General features: G+C 37.0%; 1 protein-coding gene across 3 annotated transcripts in view; it reads right to left on the bottom strand.

Annotated features, from left to right (window-relative positions):
* The window catches only part of HELZ (helicase with zinc finger), a 197,321-nt gene that overhangs the window by 91,145 nt on the left and 85,319 nt on the right, over positions 1–20,857 (bottom strand). For 2 of the 3 annotated variants that reach the window (XM_066386510.1, XM_066386511.1), the window contains 5 exons: positions 18,666–18,933; positions 9,328–9,661; positions 8,379–8,509; positions 2,358–2,537; positions 1,726–1,830 (listed from right to left, as the gene is read on the bottom strand). In XM_066386510.1, coding sequence (XP_066242607.1) covers positions 1,726–1,830; positions 2,358–2,537; positions 8,379–8,509; positions 9,328–9,661; positions 18,666–18,933 — 1,018 coding nt within the window. The remainder of the gene's footprint in view (positions 1–1,725; positions 1,831–2,357; positions 2,538–8,378; positions 8,510–9,327; positions 9,662–18,665; positions 18,934–20,857) is intronic. The other variant, XM_066386512.1, reaches the window with a different exon arrangement.

Here is a 20,857-nt window from a genome sequence, read left to right as displayed (position 1 = left end):
AATGCATTAATCCTCATAGGATATACATTCACAAATGAATACCTTTCCAAAGAGAAAAACTATTGTGAAAATGTAAGGCCACATAAAAAAATACTTAAGGGAAATCAACTCTTTTCTTATTTTATTCCATTTACTAAATGAAATAACATAAAATTTGTATTTAAATATACTTATATATTTTTCCACCTTGACTAAACCATTCTCGTGATTTGCAGGGAGGTAAGATTTTCTGCTAGATGGCAAGTTTCTGACTTTGGGCCATTATAGCTACACATATACCTTATAGGAACATAATTTATTCTATACTTTAAATGTACTACATGTTGACTCATAACCACCAAAACATAATTTTATATGGGAAAGCTAAGCATCATGCTAGTCAAATGATGGATTTTAATGTTTATCAACAACGGCTCTACTGCCCCACATGTCAAATAAACTATGCTCAGTTGACCAAAATTTGAGATGCTTTTATCCATTGTTTTTCAAGCCAAGTACACCATGATAATTGAGATTGCCATGGTTTCTACATATAACACACAGAGAGACAGAAACACATGCACATACTCTACCAACAATGAAGCAAGCAAAATCCTATTAGCTATCCAATTTTCCCTTAAGCTAAAAAAGATTAGAATCTGAAGCAAACTAGATATCGACAATATATTTACCTACTGGAAAATACCACATTTTCATTTATAGTGATTGTATACATGTGATGTTTTCTTATTATTAAACACAATTGGATTATATTAAAAATAATTACTTCTGCTCTAATTTTCCAGAGTAAAAACAAAGTATGGCATAAAAACCTGTGTTCACAGGCCATGCCACTTTTTTCTCTTTTGTTAAAATGTACTATAAAATCATTCAAACAACTTTGGCTATGGCGATTAAAGAATTAAATAGAAAATTTTCACTTTTCCATGCATAGGCCCAACAAATAAAAAGTTAGTGAATTATGATTCAAAAGTGTGGTTAGAAATTAATTTGTAAACAATAATTGTATTCAAATAATACAGGGCATGATATATTAGTTTGTAAAATGGCAAAACTAAACATTAATTCATATAACAATGAAAGCAAATGGTATAATAAAACCATTTAATGACTCTTTATTGTTTTCTGAAGAAAAGGATTTTATTCCCCCACAATCCTATATTTAATTATATTTCATATCCATATACACTGAAAGAGCCTTTCTACAGCAACTTGAAATTTTCTTGGACACTTTGCAAAAAGTTGTAAAACCAGTCAATTATATTTTGTTGCACAAATCACTTAAATATTTCAAACTTCTCTAAAGTGTAGGTTTTATGAATTATTTGCATGAGCACAGTCCAAATCTTATTTCCATAAAGAACTATCACTGCATGACTACTCTGCCATGCAAAACATACTAGAATCTTAATTACATTTTATGTAAATCATATTTATATCACTTCACCATAGCAGCTTTTAAAAATACACATCAAAATGAGCTCAGACTATAACAACAATTTTATATACAAAACTTAAAAAAGGATGTCTTTCTCTTTTACTTAATGGTCAAAGATTTTTCAATTTTTCCTTAATTTAAATGGTTTCTTAAAAAGGCATAACCTCCAAGTGCCAATGCAGAGTTCAAGATTGTTTGATATCTGAAAGTTGCTAAAATATTTACAGACACCTTTTCTTAAGAATAATAAAGTATGATACAGATACATAATAAACCTTAAAAAATACCTGAGAGGTCTTGCCTGGGGATTGCCTGCTTCTACATATGGATGTAAATAATCCTTTATGTAGAGATCAGCAGCACTATTAGAATGGGTGCAAATGAGAATCCTGCTGAAATAAATGGTGCAAATAAAAAGAATGATAAAACACAAAACTATTCAAGCAGTAGAATACCAAAAAAAAAAAAAGCAGTGGCCATCTTAACATTATACATTCCCCTCAACCTACTCAGTAACCTCTAGCATATTACTGAACAATGCTTTAAGTAAATTATATTATTCTTCAGGCTCTAAAGAAAATAAGTTCCCTAAAATTATTACTAAGTCTAGCATATAAAATTACTTTTAGAAACTTCAGCTCTTTGGCTAAATCAGATCACAATTCTTTAGCAGACAAAAAGTTTGTCTGGCTGTTTAAAAGCCATCATTCTCTAGGCTGTTGGTTTTTAAAAACAGTATGTTTTAAGAGATTTCAAATTCAAGTGCTTTCAAGGTTGAGTGTGGGTGTTTTTCTCTTTATTTAAAAATGTTTACAAGCTGAATGAAAACTTGTCTTGCGAACCCCTCCCTCTGTATTCACAACAAGGACAAAGGTCGTGCCCTGCTAATGGGCGTGGAGTCCACAAGCCACCTTCTCACCTTGTCTCCTGCTGCTGGAGTATGTGCTTGACGGCCTGAGCTAGCGTGAAGGTCTTGCCTGTCCCATAGGGGCCGATGATGAGAACAGGAGGCAGCTGGATTGACAGTGGGGTCGTAATGGCCAGAACAGCCTCTTTCTGTTTTGCATTTAGTCGAGGATCCAACTGTTCATCCCACTGTCTGCAGAAAATAAAAATTTAAGCTATTTTAAACAAATACACCTTATTGACAAGCAGAACACAACACAGAAGTATCCTAAATTTCACTGAGTCATTAAAAATACTGAAATAACATAGCATCTATAAAAATAAATGCTTATTCTAAAACTATTTCTTAGAAAATAACCCAACAGAGTGTGTAACACATTTACTATGTTGATCAAACTCACTTTAGTTATCTTGTCCTAGTCCAAGTGCAAAAAGATTTTGATAAGTCACTGAAAGACATCATACACTATTAGTGTAGTTTCTGCCAAGTCTATATATAGTAATGACAGTGTCTCTGAGATGTATTTTCCCTCTGCTGCGTAAAGGCATGAGATAATTTTTTTCCTGGTAATAATGAAGTAGTAGTTTCTTTGCATAGCAAATAGAATGCAAAAGGGAAACTAACTGATTTCCAAATTCTAATCCGTTGAAAGATCCTTTACTGAAATTTAAAATAAAGGGAAAAGGAAGAAGCCTGTATGTCCCTGATTAAGAGAACATTGAAAAATAAAGTTCTTAATTCAGAAAATAGGTTTTTGTAAAGCCAAACTACATGAAATGTTTTCTAATATTTTCACACGCACAAACAATATACATATATCCCATTTTTCAGCGTCAAGAACACCTGTCACAGCAGCACAAATGGCTGCTGTAATGAGAGCCCACTGCCCAGTGTCCCTTCTATGACTTGGCGAGGGTTTGAGGGTTTAAATGGACAGCAGGTGCTGTGAGGGATCAAACCAAGTGGAGCATCAACAGCATTCTTTCTCACAACTTCAATTAAAATAGTAGATATTGCAACAACTATGGTAAAAATGAGAGGGATGTGAACCAAAATAGGGAGGGTGTGTAAAGAGACTTAGAAAATTTGCTAAGTGCCTACAAAATAACCCCAAAATAGCAGGACATGGAGTAGTGAAAATTCCTTCCCTGTGAGGCTGCACCCTACTTAAACCGGGAACAATCTTCACAACCCTTAGTTGTAAAATATCATTATGATAGATAATTTTAAACAAAATTCTCCTAAAAAATGTAAAACTGTAGAAAACAAACACTGGCCATATAAACATGCCATTACCTATTTTTCTGAAATCTAAAACTTTCTAAGTAAAAAATAAAAGGACTCTGACCAGTGACGGTAGAGTTCCTGGAAACCAGTCACTAAAGCTCAAGCATTTTACTCCAAAGAGTTAAGCATTAACCAGCTTATTTACTCAAAACCCTCCCAGTCCCCGGCAATGTTCCACTTTCCACAAACCAGGAAGCTTTGTAGGTGACTGCTAAGTACAGATCTAATACACCTGGCAGACACTATGGAATGGTTACCCCAAACCACCCACGGCAAACCACCCACAGCACCATTTCTGCCTTTCCTCTACTGAACTTAGGCAGCTCTAACACTGTTTCCCAGCCTCCTCTGCGGGAGAACCAATTTCAGTCAATGAGAGGTAGGATGAAGTTCCTCATAAGGACTTTTATACCCAATAAAACAAAAATAAAGTCTCACTAGAAACAAGCCCTTTCTGCTACCTTGCCTTCCTCCTTTGCCTGGCTGAAATGAGACCACAGTACATAAAGCTGCAGCAGCCATCTTACCATCATGCGGCAACAGGCATCCAGAAGAAAACCAACATGCTGTGTATGGCAGGGAGGAGGAGGAACCACAGTCCTTGCCAGCACTGCTGAGATCCTGGACCTACCTCTGGGCCTCTAGCTCTACATATTGAAGCCAGTTAGGTCAGTAAACTGTTACCTGCATCAATACCTGATTACTACGATTCTATGATATCTGACCCCAAGGTTCCTTTATATGTACATGGAGATAATGATATTTGTATCAGATGGTTATTATAAAGATTAAATGAGATAACACATACAAGTTGATAGAAAAATAATTGAGCAGTAAGTGCTCAATTAATGTTTGCTTCTGAGGATTTCAGAAAAATGAGATATGACGTGGCCAGTACACTTTCAAAAATCAAGGAAAAGTTTTAAAAACAACCTAATTTTTCAAATTTGGGAACTTTAATGAACTTATTAATGAAGAGATATTAGATTATATACATAAGTATAAATCTAAGACTAATAATGGATTTATGGTTATAATTCTAAAACATGTCCCTATTTCTTTGTTTATATAACCCATGCTACTTATCAACAGTTTCAGTGTATATAAATGCTGCAGAGCAGATCAGAAATTTTAACAATGTTGGTCAATTCTCTAGTTTCTGGTCATGAATGATGAACATGTATAGAAAGCCAATGAGTAAACCAAATTGACTTTATTATTGTTCTAACTATTAAATAAAGGGAAAAAGATTTACATGCTGGTAAGAGTGGTCTCTCATTTTCACAATTTAAAACAATTATAAAGTCTCTTCAAGTTTATTATGAATAAAATAGTGTTATTTTATTCCCTGAGTCAAATTAATTCTAGGTTCTTTTATACCCTGGTCTAATGCATTGTTATAATTAATTTATATACTACATGCCCAAGAATAATTTCTCAACTTCATTTATTTATCTATATTCTACCTTATTCCAGAAAAGATTTTAAATGGCTAATGATTTCTCGGTATGTTCTGAGACCCAGATACATTTCAATTAATATTTATAATTAGTCTGATCAGTCGTGGCACAGTGGATAAAATGTCGACCTGGAACAGAGATCTCAGGTTTGAAACTCCGAGGTTGCCGGCTTGAGCACAGGCTCATCTGGCTTGAGTGTGTGGTCGCCGGCTTGAGTGATCCCATGGTCGCTGGCTTGAGCCTAAACGTTGCTGGCTTCAGCTCAAGGTCACTGGCTTGCGAAAGGGGTCACTGGCTTGGCTTGAACCCCCCCTTCCAGTCAAGGCACATATGAGAAACAATCAATGAACAACTAAAGTGAAACAATTTCAAGTTGATGCTTCTCACTCTCTCTCCTCCCTCTCTCTCCCTTTCTGTCTGTCTCTCTCTCCCTCAAATCAATAAAAATTTAAAAATAAAATTTTAGAAGTTCAGAATCTAATGAAAACAGTAGAAATGTGCAATTGACAAAAATGAATGAAATTATGCTCAAAAACACAAAAATGACTGGACTTAATATACAGTAGGCACTCAATAAATATTATTCAAATAATAAAACAGTAAGATTTATCTACTTGAAGGAGAGAGCACTTGAGCTGGACTACATATTGAAAGACAGACAAATCTTCAACAGATCATTAAGCAAGGATTATTTCAGGCAGAGACTATCACTTACAGATGAGAAGAAGACAGGCTGGGAAGAGAGAGTGGACTAAGATGAGTATAAAGTTGCAGTTGTGCAAGGTGAGAAAGTTCTGCTGATGGATTGCATAACAATGTGAGTATACTTAGCACTACTGAACTAGACACTTAAAAATTATTAAGATGTAAGTTTTATGTGACAGATTTTATTAGAACTTACAAATATTTTTAAGAAGTTTTTAAAAAATAAGGAGGCAAATAAGTGTAGGACATATTTAACAAACTTCAAGGTAATTCAATATGACTAGAGCATGGGGATTTAGAGGGGGAAAAGGGTGTCAAATAGAAAAAAGTAACAGAAACTAGAAAGATACTGTTGGAAAGTGCTGTCAATGAGACCACATAACAGAGTTTGGTATCAGGTAGCTCAGACGTTGTTATCTACAAATCAAAAAGAAGCCTTCAGAGATGTATAAAGTGAAATGAAATGATTATTTTAGCAAACTCACTCTGAAAGAAATATGAAAGCTGGCCTAGAGAACAGAGACACAGGCAGCGGGAGGCAAGGCCGACCAGGAGGGACTGAAATAGCCCGGCCCTAAGTGGGGCATGGGCTGTAACTGGGAGGAAGCGCAGGACGCAGAGAAGCTGAATCAAATGAGCACTGAGAAGATGTCACTGCATTTCTACCATCCATAGATCAATGACTACTTTCAGGGGCATGAGGAAGTGGAATACACAAGATTACAGAATGAATAAATAAGAATACTGGGAATCTGTAGACTATTTCTGCTCAAGAATTCTGGCAATAAAAATAAAAATAGGGCCTGGCCTGTGGCGGCACAGTGGATAAAGCATCAACCTGGAAACGCTGAGGTTGCTGATTCAAAACCCTGGGCTTGCCTGGTCAAGGCACATATGGGAGTTGATGCTTCCTGCTCCTCCCCCTTCTCTCTCTCTCCCCTCTCTATAATGAATAAATTTTTTTTTAAATCTTTAAAAAAAAAAAAAAAGAAGCAACTACGGTACTAGAGTTGATGCTTCCCGTTCCTGCCCCATCTTCTCTCTCCTCTCTCCAAAATTAAAATCAATAAATAAAATCTTTTTAAAAATAAATAAATAAAAATAGAGATAGAATAGTGAGGGTAAGTGAAAACAGGGGAGAAATTATTTGGTTTTATGGCAGAAAGCATATTTTGTTTTGTTCTGTTCTGTTTTTAAGACTGGAGAAATTAAATGTGAGGGGAAGAGACACGAGCTACCTGCACCTGGCCCACACGAACTTCCTCCAGGGTGCTGTGCTCACTCTTCCTCAGCTGCCAGCTGGAGGCCAACACCCATGGTGACCTTGGAAACCACTTATTAAAGACAACAGAGCCTCCATCAAAGATGGAAGAGAGACACCCTACCATGACTGAATTGACAACTGCGAAATAAGCTTCTATTGTGTAGAGCAACTGAGATTTAAAAAAAAAAAAGAAAGATGGGAGTGAGCTAAGCAGGGGCAGTGGGCAAGAGAATAAAACCTGATGAAAAGAAAGATGCAGTCACACGGGCATCACTGCTGTCACTCTGGAAACAAAAGAGAAGTATATTTAACGACACTATGTAAAAACATGCCAAATAGAATTTAAGCAGAAAAATATTTACACAACCATTAACTTGAGAAAGGAGGGGGAGGGTCAAAGGAAGGGAAGAGGCAGAGAGAGGGGGAGAGAGAGAGAAAGAGAGAGGAGAGAAAGAGAGAAGCATCAACTTGTTATTCCATAGTTGTGCAGCCACTGACTGCTTCTCATACGTGCCATGACCAAGGAGTTCCTTCACCAGGAATCTGACCCACAACCTTGGACTCAAGCTTGTGACCTCAGGATCAAGCTGGTGATCTCAGGATCAAGCTGACAACCTCAGGATTAAACTGACGAACCCTGGGCTCAAAAAGGCAAACCTGGGATCCAGGAGCCAGCAATCCCAGGCTCAAGCTGACTATATCAGCTCAAGTCAGCAACCCCGGAATAGAGCTGGAAATCCGGACTCTCTGGGTCCACGTTCTCTCCACTGCGCCACCACCAGTCAGGAAAATGTTTCATTCTCTCTTTTTTTATTTTCTTTTTTTTTACAGGGACCAAGAAAGAGTCAGAGAGAGGGATAGATAGGGACAGACAGACAAGAATGGAGAGAGATGAGAAGCATCAATCATCAGTTTTTCGTTGCGACACCTTAGTTGTTCATTGATTGCTCTCTCACATGTGCCTTGACCATGGGCTTTCAGCAGACCAAGCAACCCCCGCTTGAGCCTGTGACCTGGGGTCCAAGCTGGTGAGCTTTTTGCTCAAGCCAGATGAGTCTGCGCTCAAGCTGGCGACCTCGGGGTCTCGAACCTGGGTCCTCTGCATCCCAGTCTGATGCTCTATCCACAGCACCACTGCCTGGTCAGGCAAAATGTTTCATTCTTAAAGGGTTCTTTTACTCTTGTTTCTCAACTAATAAAATGTCTCCTGAAGAATACAGAGAAACTTTCTTACAGAAGTATGCATGAGTTATTTGATACAGATATTTTATTTATCATTAACATAACTTCCATCAATGAGATAGCTCCTTATCATACCTGTTGGGACTCCAAGGTATGGTGGGAGTCATAGTGATGTCTGGAAATAAAATCCCATTATCCTTGATCCTATCTAGCGCATAATGCATTTCACAGAGGGGTAATCGATTTAACTGAAACTGAAGTTCAACCTAAAACACAAGATAAAAAAAATTTTTTTAAGCATTAAAATAAACAGCACCTGCAGCTCACTAGATAGAATACTTTGTGGAGACAATCTTTTAGGGGAACCAAGTTTAGAGATTCTTTTAAAGAATAATTATATTCTAATAATAATTATCATGGCTAATATTTGCTTAGTTCATTTAGGGCCAGGCACTATAATGAACACTTTACATAGATTATGTCACTTAATAGTACCAATGTTATATATACTATTATTACCTTCATTTCATACCTAAATAAACTGAGCCACTTGCAAATTACTTAATCTTTAGAAAAGATTATCTGATCACACCATTCCTATGAAGACTACATTTGATACAATCCATAGAACATCTGTGAAAGATCCCTTAAGTGATAAAAAAAAAAAAAGCTCTAGCCCTAAGACACTGTATCAACTTACTATGAATAAATAATACTCACCATTTTATGGTGAAGAAGAAAAAATATTAGCTTTCCAGTTAAATATGGCAGACTGAACACACAGTTCACCTAAGAACCCATAAAGACAAGGAGGACAGGAGCAGATACAACTCAAGAGGAGAACTGTCCCAAGATGCAACTTAGTTTCCTGTCAACTGTTCCTCTATAGCTGATTTAAAACTGCCTTGTATAAAACTGGAACATTTCAAGTGTTACTTAGATTGAAGAGAACTGATTTTCTCTGAGAGTGAGCAAAGGTTCGATTCTCCACCCATCAGTACAATACCACTTCCGGTTAGAAAGAAGAGAAACCAAACCAGAAGAATGTCACGGATAAGGAGACTCCACCACCCTCCAGACATACCTGTGTATCACAATCAGGCCGAAGAGTAAGTTCTTCACAGTATTCCCTGGATAGCCTTAAAAATATATATTCTTTTGTTTTTTCTTCAATAGTAGCTTCATAAACCTTCTCTTTGGTTCCCTGGGTCTGTACTAACTTCTCTTTAGGGACTGGTAATAAATAAACAGCATTGACTTTGGTCATCACCAGCCGTCCAGCCAAAGTATCTTCAGAAAGCGTTTCTGTAAGCTTAAAGCGACCAAAAAGTTGTCCATTCTGAGCATACTTTGCACCTCCAGAAACTCCAGTGAGCATGAAGCTTGCTAGAATCTGCAATTGCACTTTAAGGTTGAACCTAAATCAGAAGTACAAAATGAGTTTGAATATTTTACATCAAACATTTAGAAACTAGAAGAGTAAAACAAAATAAATCAAATATAAACATACAAAAAATTAAAACTTCATTATTCATTCCACTCCACTGAGCTACAAACTGCATACCATCTGTCTGCCTTTATTCCAAGGTAGAAACAACTTTTTTTAAGTGAATAAACTCTCATTCAGTAACAAGACACATACTAAATTGTGTTAAAGAAAATACACATTTTTAAAAGTATGAGCACCTAAGATGAAGCTAAGTCTGACTTTTGTAATAAAATGAAATATTACATATAATTAGTATGAAAGTGTTTGACCATAACATGGGACAAATAAGACTACCATCACCTAGAACCAGAAGGAAATGCACCACATTAAATCTACAATGGACTTTTATTAAATTGATACTCTCCAAGTAGATTTTACTGAAAAATTCTAACCATAAAATTTCTCTTGCAATACTGTTAATGACATGCAAAATATATTTTCATTCATGGCTACCTCGAGGAAGATCTCCAGCAGGAATTAGAGAATATGTGTGTGCAAGAGGCACAGAGCATCAAGATTAATTTAAATAGAGTCAAAGAAACATTTAAACTGACAGCTCTTCTTCTTTGCCACTGTGAAATGGTACTAAGATGGAAGACAAAGAGGTAAGAATGAGAACCTTCTGCATTTTCTCTTAGAAGGTTTAAACATGTTGAATGAAAATATAAAATTGTTTTAAAATCTATATATCGACTTGTGGAAAAGGCTACTTTTTAATGATACTATTGAATTGTTTTCTTTTCAGATCATCTTTTATACACATGATGTCAAGAATATCTTATAAATTCTTAAGAAAAAAAGAATTTTAAAAAAAATTATAAACTTAATAGAAACATTTGTATTGCTTAAAATATTAGAAAACCAAATATAATTAAAACACTATAGCCTGGCCTGTGGTGATACAGAGTGTTGACCTGGAACACTGAGGTCACCAGTTCAAAACCTTAGGCATGCCTGGTCAAGGAACATATGACAAACAATCAATGAACAACTAAAGTGAAGCAACTATGAGTTGATACTTCTTATACCCCATACCTCTCTGTCTTCTTTCTCTCTGTAAAATCAATAAATAAAATCTTTAAAAAAAAAAAAAAAAACAGCCCTGGCCAGTGGCTCAGTGGTAGAGAGCCTTGACCCAGCGTGTGGATATCTCAGGTTCAATTCCCGATCAGGACACACAGGAGAAGCAACTATCTGCTTCTTCACCCCACCCCCATTCTCTCTCTCTCTCTCTCTCTCTCTCTCTCTCTCTCTCTCTCCCTCCCTCCCTCCCTCCCTCCCTCCTCCAGCCATGGCTTGATTGGTTCAAGTGAATTGGCCCTAGGTGCTGAGGATGGCTTTGTGGAGCCTCTGCCTTAGGTACTAAAAATAGCTCAGTTGCCCAGCAACAGCCTCAGATGGGCAGAGCATAGCCCTGTAGGGGCCTTGCCAGGTGGATTCCCATCGAGGTGCATACAGAAGTCTGTCTCTGTCTCCCCTCCTCTCACTTAAAAAAAAAACTATATTAAAATTTTGAGCAACCACTTACATACTTTAAAATTACAAAATTATAAGACAAATATTTTTAGTTAGAAAATAACACATCTGAATAGCTATTAGCTATTTTTTTTTTTTTCTGAAGTTGGAAACGGAAAGACAGTCAGACAGACTCCCGCATGAGCCCGACCGGGATCCACCCGGCATGCCCACCAGGGGGCGATGCTCTGCCCCTCTGGGGCGTCGCTCTGCCACAACCAGAGCCATTCTAGCGCCTGAGGCAGAGGCCATAGAGCCATCCTCAGCGCCCAGGCCAACTTTGCTCCAATGGAGCCTTGGCTGCGGGAGGGGAAGAGAGAAACAGAGAGGAAGGAGAGGGGGAGGGGTGGAGAAGCAGATGGGTGCTTCTCCTGTGTGCCTTGGCTGGGAATCGAACCCAGGACTCCTGCACACCAGGCTGACGCTCTGCCACTGAGCCAATCGGCCAGGGCTGCTATTAGCTATTTATGCATATAATAACTCATAAGAGTTTACAAATTCCATTAGTAATTTTAAAATACCATAGAATAGAACACATAAGGCTCTAAAAATGTGTAAATGTTTATATTTAATAATGTGCCTTTCATGAATTCTAGCAGTATCTGCCTAATATATTTACACATTTTATATTTGCCTTATATATATAAAATTATTAAAAATCACATTATAGTATTTCTCCAATTCTCTATGCACAGTTGACCAGATCCAGACTAGAAAAAGTAGGACAGTAATTTAAAATAATACAGATTTTGTTATCTAGTTATATTTGACTTTTTTTCTTTTTGTATTTTTCCAAAGTGAGAAGCGGGGAGGCAGACATACTCCCACATACACCTGACTGGGATCCACCCGGCATGCCCGCCAGGGGGCGTTGCTTCGTTGCAACCAGAGCCATTCTAGTGCCTGAGGCAGAGGCCATGGAGCCATCCTCAGCACCCAGTCCAACTTTGCTATGGTGGAGCCTTGGCTGCGGGAGGGGAAGAGAGAGACAGAAAGGAGAGGGGGAAAGGATGGAGAAGCAGATGGGTGCTTTCCTGTGTGTCCTGACCAGGAATCAAACCTGGGACATCTACATGCTGGGCCGACACTCTACCACTGAGTCAACCGGCTAGGGCCATATTTGACTTTTTAAAAGCTGTAATGTGCACTAAGAATTTATATAAAAATAAGTCTAAAAATGAAAATGAAACAAAAGTATACAACACTCCTTAGTTTACATGTACTCTATTTACCTGCTTTTCAAAAACATATACTTTTAAAAAAACAAAAACAGGAATCTCTACATTATCTATGCTTTCTCAAATAAAGTTAAATTTTTCTTTTCCTTTTACTATCCATGTAAGTGAGATTTAGGGTCATTAAAACTTTCTCAGAGCAAAGAAATTTGTTATACTGTATTCTTGATTCACAAATGACTGCTTTGTTGCTAAAGCTGCTTGCTGTACAGTTTCCCAATCTTTTTTTCTTTGTAAAAACTTTATTTTTTATTTTTTTAAGATTCTATTCATTTTAGAAGGGGGGGGGAGAGAGAAAGAGAGAGAGAGAGAGAGAGAAGGGGGAAGGAGCAGGAAGCATCAACTTCCATACATGCCTTGACTGGGCAAGCCCGGGGTTTCTAACTGACAACCTCAGCGTTTCCAGGTCGACGATTCATCCCCTGCGCCACCACAGGTCAGGCTCACTTTAATTTCTTAAATTCCCTCTTCCACTGACTCCTGCAGAACCACATTCTCCTACCTTTCTTCCTACCTTCCTAGCGGTTCCTCCATCTTTCATCTAGGCACCATCGACCTTTGAAATGCTCCACTCTGCCCTCTTCTTACTCTGTAACTCCCACTAGGTGAGGCTGCCCTCCCTAGATCCCTCGGATCAGTACTGTAACAAACCCAACTGCCAAACAATACCTCGGCTTATATGCTCTTCAAAGTCAGTACAAGCCAAATAGAATCACCATCTGACCTCTGACATTATCACCGAAACCAATCAGGTAAAGGAACTATCATCCACCTAAGTGTCCAAGACAGAAACCAACCTGTAGCCTGACCTGTGGTGGCACAGTGGGTAAAGCATTGACCTGGAACACTGAGGTTGCCAGTTCAAAACCCCAGCTTGCCCGGTAAGACACATACAAGAAGCAACTACTATGAGTTGATGCTTCCCACTCCTCCCTGACCCCCCTCCCCATTTCTATTTCTCCTCTCAAAAATCAATAAATAAAATCTTTAAAAAAGAAAAAAGAAAGGAAACCAACCTTGTCTCTCTCACTCTCTCACCAGCCTTCATACCCCACCTTACATTCACCAAGCCCTCATAGTTTCTCTTCCTAATTCATCTGCATCTCAACATTGTAAGCTTGGATTGCTGTAACTCCTATCAAGATCTTCAAATCTAGTCTCCAAACCATCACCAGAAGACCTTTGTAAACTGCAGACTGATGTTAAGCAGCTAGCTTCTGCAGCTCTGAGGGGAAGATTTAGAGAATTTCTCTCTTACAACCGCACCCCACCACACACATGCCCCCCATCACAACACTAATGACTCTATGTGTGTTCATCTTATTCTCATATCCTGTTTCCTTTAACTAAATACCTTTGTCCTATTTGTTAACCTGATAATTTGCTACCTGCTTTTCAAACTTTAGCTTAAATTCCAACTGGTCTCAAAAACAGACTTGATTCCTTTCTTGACTTGACAATCCTTCTCCCCACTCATGTGAGGGAGGCGCTTCTTCCCAGCACCCTGGTGCACCCCTCTTATCACTGTGTTCATCATACCATATTGTAACTCCATGTTTATAGGTCAGTCTCCCCTACAGAATGATAAACCTTTAAGAAACAAAAAAACATGTTTGCTTAGAATAGCAGTGCTAGCCTAAAAACTGAATATTCCATAAATTTTGTTCATTAAATTAATTTTACATTTCTGTAATAATCTGAATTTTTCCAGGGACTATATTCTCATTTCAACTACTTCATATTACTCCCAAACAAATCTGTGCAATCCTGCAATATATTAAAGTTTTACTGTTACATCTATTTTAGAATTTGCCATCCCAAAACACCTGATTACAATTTAGCAGGCATATAAAACTAATCTTACAGTTTTAAAGCAATAAGAGAATCCTCATATGACATTTAGTTGTGTCTTGCAACAAAACTCTTGAGGTAGAGTCATTAGAAAATAATAGAACTGAGAAATACAGATTTTTCCCACAGAAGATTTATTATATATTCAAGATGCAGACATTATAGACTTTCTAGTAAAAGTTACAGCTACTAATACTTAATTTTTAAAAAAGATTAATAGGCTAGCCCTGGCCAGGTGGCTTATTAGATGACGTGTCAACCCAGCACGCCAGAGGTAGCGGGTTCAACACCCAGTCAGGGCACGCACGTTTCAGAAGCAATCAATGAGTGCACACCTAAACAGAACACCTAAGTGAAACAAGTTTGTGCTTAACTTGTTCTTTCTCCCCTCCCTCCTCTTTTCGTTCCTCTCTCTCTCAAATCAATGAACAATTTTTAAAAAACTAAATAAAATAAGAAAAGATTAATAGGCCGAAACTACATTACATTAGTAAGCTTTCTTAAATATTTAAAATAATATCCATTTTTAAGATTTAGTAAGTGGGCCTGGCTGGTTGCTCAATGGATAGAGCATCAGCCTGGCCTATGGCTGTCCCGGGTTTGATTCCCAGTCAGGGCACACAAGAAAAGCACCATCTGCTTCTCTCCCCCTTCTCTCCCTTTTCCCCGCCTGCAGCCAGTGGCTCGAGTGATTCGAGCAGCAGCCCTAGATGGCGGTTGCCAGGTAGATCCCAGTCAGGGCACATGTGGGAGTCTATCTCACCTCCTCACTTAAAAAAAAAGATTTAATAACTAAGAAACACCAAAAATAAAAAGCATACCCTACAATTACCAAAGATAACTCTTAATAAGAAGAAAAACCATCTTTTCATTGTTGCATGCCACATTTGAAATCAGCCTTAAAGGTTATATAATTTACCTTACCTTTAGGGGAATGGTAAAATAGTAGCCAACCAAATATATAAACAATTTAAAACCATACTTCTAGCTAAAAGAAATCTAGCTCCAGTGTTCTTGAGTATAACTTTTAAAAAATTTCAAAGCTATATAGTGAATTTCATTTCCTATAATTTCTGATTAAATGAACAACAAAAATCAGCCAAGGCAATAAGCCAATCCCTGGTTTTACTGACGCAGAGAAACAGAACAAAGGTATAACTAAGAGAGCCCTCACCATCTCAGTGACAATGTGCACCTACAACAGCCTGTCATGCCAGCTGTTAGTGCTGAGCAGCTCGACGACCTGATTATGCACGCCACTACACAGTTTAATGATAGGAGAGCTTCAGCCAGAGTCAATTCTTCTGAAAATGTGTAGAACCAAACAGATTTCACTTCAAGGGAGAATCATTATACCATGCATGTCAAAATGTAGTTGAGGCCAAAGAAGTTTTAAAAAAATCTTTGAAAGAACGCAGAAGCATTTCCTAAAACTTAAATGAAATACAATGTGATCCTTACTGCCTTCACACATCTCACACTAAAACTTAACATAAAAATACTAATTTCATCTTTAAAAAAAATAGACAAACTTGATTACTAAATCCAGCCTCAAGGTAAAATATATTTTATCTCATCTTGAGAGGCTTCATTCAACCTATTTCCAAGAAATGAATGCTAAAGTGACCATACAAAAGTACAGTCCAAACCCTATAATTAAAATGTAAGAAACCTGTAAGAATTCGCTTGGTACTACTTTCCTGATTAGCAATATTCTGTTTAAATTGTCAGAGATCACAAATTTCCAAAACATTCTCTGGCCCTCAGGAAATATGCTCTCAATCAGGTGGTGGGTCTGACTACAAAGTCTCAAAGAGGCACATTTCGGTGCACAGAGAACAAACTACACGACCACTGTCATTACACATCCAAGACACTTTGAGGACTGAGTCCATTTACCAACATCATTGTCTTCTGGTTTTAAATGGGTCACAATCCAAAACAAAACATTCTTCACCATTCTAAAGGTGGCTTGATTTTGCTCTGATGACTGGCATTGTTTGAACAGACAAGCAAAATTATCCAATCAAACTCAGAAGAACATGGCCCAAGGGCCAAATCCAACCTTCAGCTTGTTTTGTATAACCCTTGACTAAAAATGGTTTTTACAAAAAAAGAAAGAAAATATGCTGCAAAGACTGAATGGAGTCCAGAAAGCCCAAAATATTTACTCGGTCTTTTATGGAAAAAGTCTGCTGATCCCTACACTAGAGCACAATTCACTAGCTGCATATTTACCTCCCCAAAATCCATATTTTAAAAATATATCTCAGAGGGACAAATATATAATGACAGAAAATGATTTGACTTTGGGTGATGGGCACACAACACAATCAACAGTTCAAATGCCATTGCAATGTTCACCTGAAACCTGTGTACTCTTATTGACCAATGTCACCAAACTAACTTTAATATCTAAATAAAAATAAAAATAAATAATAATAGATATATCCCAGTAATGTTATTTGTGCTTAAAGAATTAATCAAATGTGAACTAAATTCAAGGCTACATTAAAATGCATACAGATATTAAGGTTAAAGGGTAAAGGAGAAAACAAAAAATAAACTGCTTTTTAAGCAATGTATGAAACTTTGTGTCAAAGACTTTCGATAATCCTTACAATTTGTGTTATTTGTCCCTTTGCTATCTGCTGACAGAGGCCCTCTGAGAACTCTAGTTATTCGCAGAGGGAGCTGTATCTAATAACTAACAGGATTTGCTTCTTCATATGTGCACCAAATCTGTATGTACCTCATTAAATTGTACAAGCCTGCCAAATTCCGAGGTGTGATTTACCAGCCTTCGCATCCAGGGTCATCTCTGAGTAAAAGAATCACTGGAAATTTTCCAGAGTTCTCTGACACAGTAACTATCTACTTGTATATTTAGTCATGTAACTAAAAATTCTCATTTCTATCTTTAAGATCCTTTAAAACTCTTATGTATATAGTGTATAGGGGGTGGCAAATGTAGATTTAGTTGTGAGTACTTGAAACAGTTTATTCTTGATTTATTACTTATTAATTATTGTATTATTTTCCATACAAACTATAAACCTACTTTTGCCCGGCCCTGTGTTAAAAATGTGAATAGTGCACATTATACAAGCCACTATTCTTGCTATCTGATAACTGACCATTTCATTAGAACTGTCTATAGATATAATCGTTGTCTTTTAAAAGACCATCAACAGACCACAATTTAAAGTCTTAAGAGTAATGAAAACTATATTCTATCTGACTTTGTAAATCTTACATTTAATTTGAATAAAATACTTTCCAAAATTTAGATAAAATAAGAGTAACACAAGGTATCTTTAAGTTTTCACTTTCCCTTTTCTGAATATATCCCTCAATGAGTGTTCAATATCTATTAATAATATTAATGATAAAGTATAAATAAAAGCAGCTTGGGAAAGAAAAATATGTTGGTTAAGCTATATTTACAGGGAAAACTACTTATAAAAATATGTTCATGCCTCATAACTGTGATTCAATTTTTAAGGCTCGTTCCACTTTATTAAAAGGTAGAATACTACTACCAAATTTAACAACTACTTCATTAACATCTTCCTTCACTTGACTTTTATTTCTCAGATTACTTTTTCTATAATGATTCAAATAAGTTTTTGATTTAAACACTTGGTCTTAACCTGTGAGACATGAATAAAATGCAGACTATGTTAAAGCATTTATAAACTGTGATAGAGGTATTTTATTAGCAAATAGTTTTCCTGAACATTAAATTGTTCCATTCTTAAAATTACTTTTCAAAATATGTGGTTTCTTTCCGTTTCTGTACATTTCCTACACAAATACTCACTAAGCGCTTACTCTGGCTACACAAGCTCCTGAGTGCAGGAAGACACGGTCACACCCCCAGCACCTGGCAGAGTGTTCTCACCCCCAGCACCTGCAGAGTCTTTTGGAAATGAACTATGTACTAAACACTTGGGCTACCAAGATGAGCAGGACACAGTTCTTGCCTTAAGCAGCTCATATACAGCTACTGAGTAACAGCCACTGAATTAACAACTATTTTACTATCAGTCTTCACATAGGCACACCTCCATTTTCTTTTTCTTTTTCATTAATTTTTAGAGTGAAAGAGGAATGGAAAGAGAGAAACATCAATTTGCTGCTCCAACCATCCGCACATTCACTGGTTGACTCTAGTACCTTCCCTGACCAGGGATCTAACTCACAACCCTGGCGTATTGGGATGACACTCTAACCAAGCTTCCCAGCCAGGGCCACCACCTCTCCAGTTTCAAAATGAAAAATACCATCCAAAGGGGAGATTAAAAAAAAAAAAAGTCTAACGTAACTTACTTGCTGACTTCTTTATACTGGGCTATCTCCTCAATATAAAGAAGGTCATGCAACCGTGACTGATAGTTGGTCTTGGTCAAGGATTTGTCTAAAACGGATTGGGTAAATAGCTGGTCAGCAGAGAGAGGAATTTGGTATCTGATAAGAAGGCTCTTCTCCAAATCAGTAGTTTCATTAGGTTCAAAATCTATAATAGTCTTAGAAGAAGAATCCCAACGCTTAGCTGTGGTTACTAGCTGCTGTTTTGCATGCATCAGGAATTCAAGATCTAGATGGAAACAAAAAACACATTTATAAAAGAACACAACATTAAAATTCTCAAATAATGCACTGTACATTTCGGTAAGAGAATTTTATATGCTATACCTAAAATTCTTAAAAACAGAATATAAAAACCCATTTGACAAAGTATTTTCCCCATACCAGAAATACTTTTTTGTCTAGCTTAACAAAATAACATCAATAAAATCCATATAAAAAACATCTTATTTTTTACATCAGGCTAGGACATACCAGAAATCGTATTAACAGTTTAAAAATACAGACTAATATTTAGAACTTAACTCTTCAGTCAAGAGAAATCTGATCTTCAGGAAGAAAATACGACAAATTTCCCATAAGACAAAAAAAAATCTACCAGATGTCAATTACTTTTCTCCTCTTACTACTAGTACCTGCCCCATTACAGATACAAAAGATCACAAAACCGTGAAAGGTTAAGTCTTTTTTTGTGTGGTAAAGCACAGTGAAACTCTCAAAATCAACTTGCAACAAATAAAAAATCTTTTTGAAAAGTTTTGAAAAACACTGCTAATACCACATTAAAACGCATTATGATGTACCATTCAAATGCCATTGGAAAAACAAAATCCAGGTTAGTCTCAGTTGCGTTATACTGTAAGTAGGGCACAATGTCAATGTGCATGACTATTCAAGTCTGACATCTCTGGAAAAAAGTGCAGAATACCCACACAGGGTGAAATGTACCGTATCATAAATCCTTAGCACTGGAGAGCCTCACTCTGACTGCAGTGAATATTACTTCTCTATTGTGTGGAACATACATACACCTATAAATATGAAACCTACCCAAAAGAAAAAAAAAAGTTGCTTAACTGACTAATCAGGCCAAGACCCAGTTTTCATATAACATAATTAGAAAGATGGTTTCACAACTCAAGTTAAAATTATAGGAAAAAATAAAAAGTTTTAAAAAGAGATTAGCCTCTGAAGGATTGTACAAAGACAACTTATCCTGTGATTCTGTGCTATTTTTTAAATGAGAGCATAATGCATGATTACAATGTTTGGCTTAATGAGAGATTTTGCTACATTAAATATATATAAATTATAAACATACAGTCATCCACCAAGAGAAATTTCTTAATATAAGAAACTAGCTTAGCCTGACCAGGCAGTGGCACAGTGGATAGAGTGTCGGACTGGGACATAGAGGACCCAGGTTGAAAACCCCGAGGCTGCCGGCTTGAGTGAGGGCTCAATCTAGTTTGAGCAAGGCTCACCAGCTTGAACACAGGGTCGCTGGCTGGAGCCCAAGGTCACTGGCTTGAGCAAAGGGTCACTCGCTCTGCTATAGCCCCAGGTCAAGGCACATATGAGAAAGCAATCAATGAACTAAGGTGCTACAATGAAGAATTGATGCTTCTCATCTCTCTCCCTTCCTATTTCTCTCTGTCTCTCTCAAAAAAAAGAAATCTTATCCTAATATCTTAAAAGATTAAAATGTAAAGGCCCTGATTTAATGTAAAAATGTAAGAAAAAGAAAGTAATTCCCCTAATTTCTAACCTTTGCTCTTTGAAAAGGCTTTTTTTTTATTTATTTATTCATTTTAGAGAGGAGAGTTAGAATGAGAGAGAGAGAGAGAGAGAGAGAGAGAGAGAGAATGGGGGGAGGAGCAGGAAGCATCAACTCCCATATATGCCTTGACCAGGCAAGCCCAGGGTTTTGAACCGGTGACCTCAGTGTTCCAGGTCAACGCTTTATCCACTGCGCCACCACAGGTCAGGCTGAAAAGGCATTTTTTATTACATGCCAGTTTTATTAGTTCTTAAATGGCAACATAAATACAACTATAATCATCAAGCTCTAAAGATGGTCTTCTCATTAAAATTTTGCATTTTTAAAACACTTTGAAAGAGATGATGATGGTCTATTTTTGCAACAGCTTCAC

Source organism: Saccopteryx leptura, chromosome 5 (genome assembly GCF_036850995.1).
Source record: "Saccopteryx leptura isolate mSacLep1 chromosome 5, mSacLep1_pri_phased_curated, whole genome shotgun sequence".
Taxonomy (NCBI): Eukaryota; Metazoa; Chordata; class Mammalia; order Chiroptera; family Emballonuridae; genus Saccopteryx; species Saccopteryx leptura.
Note: the sequence above shows the minus strand (reverse complement) of the source record. Positions and strands in the feature narration are given on the sequence as shown.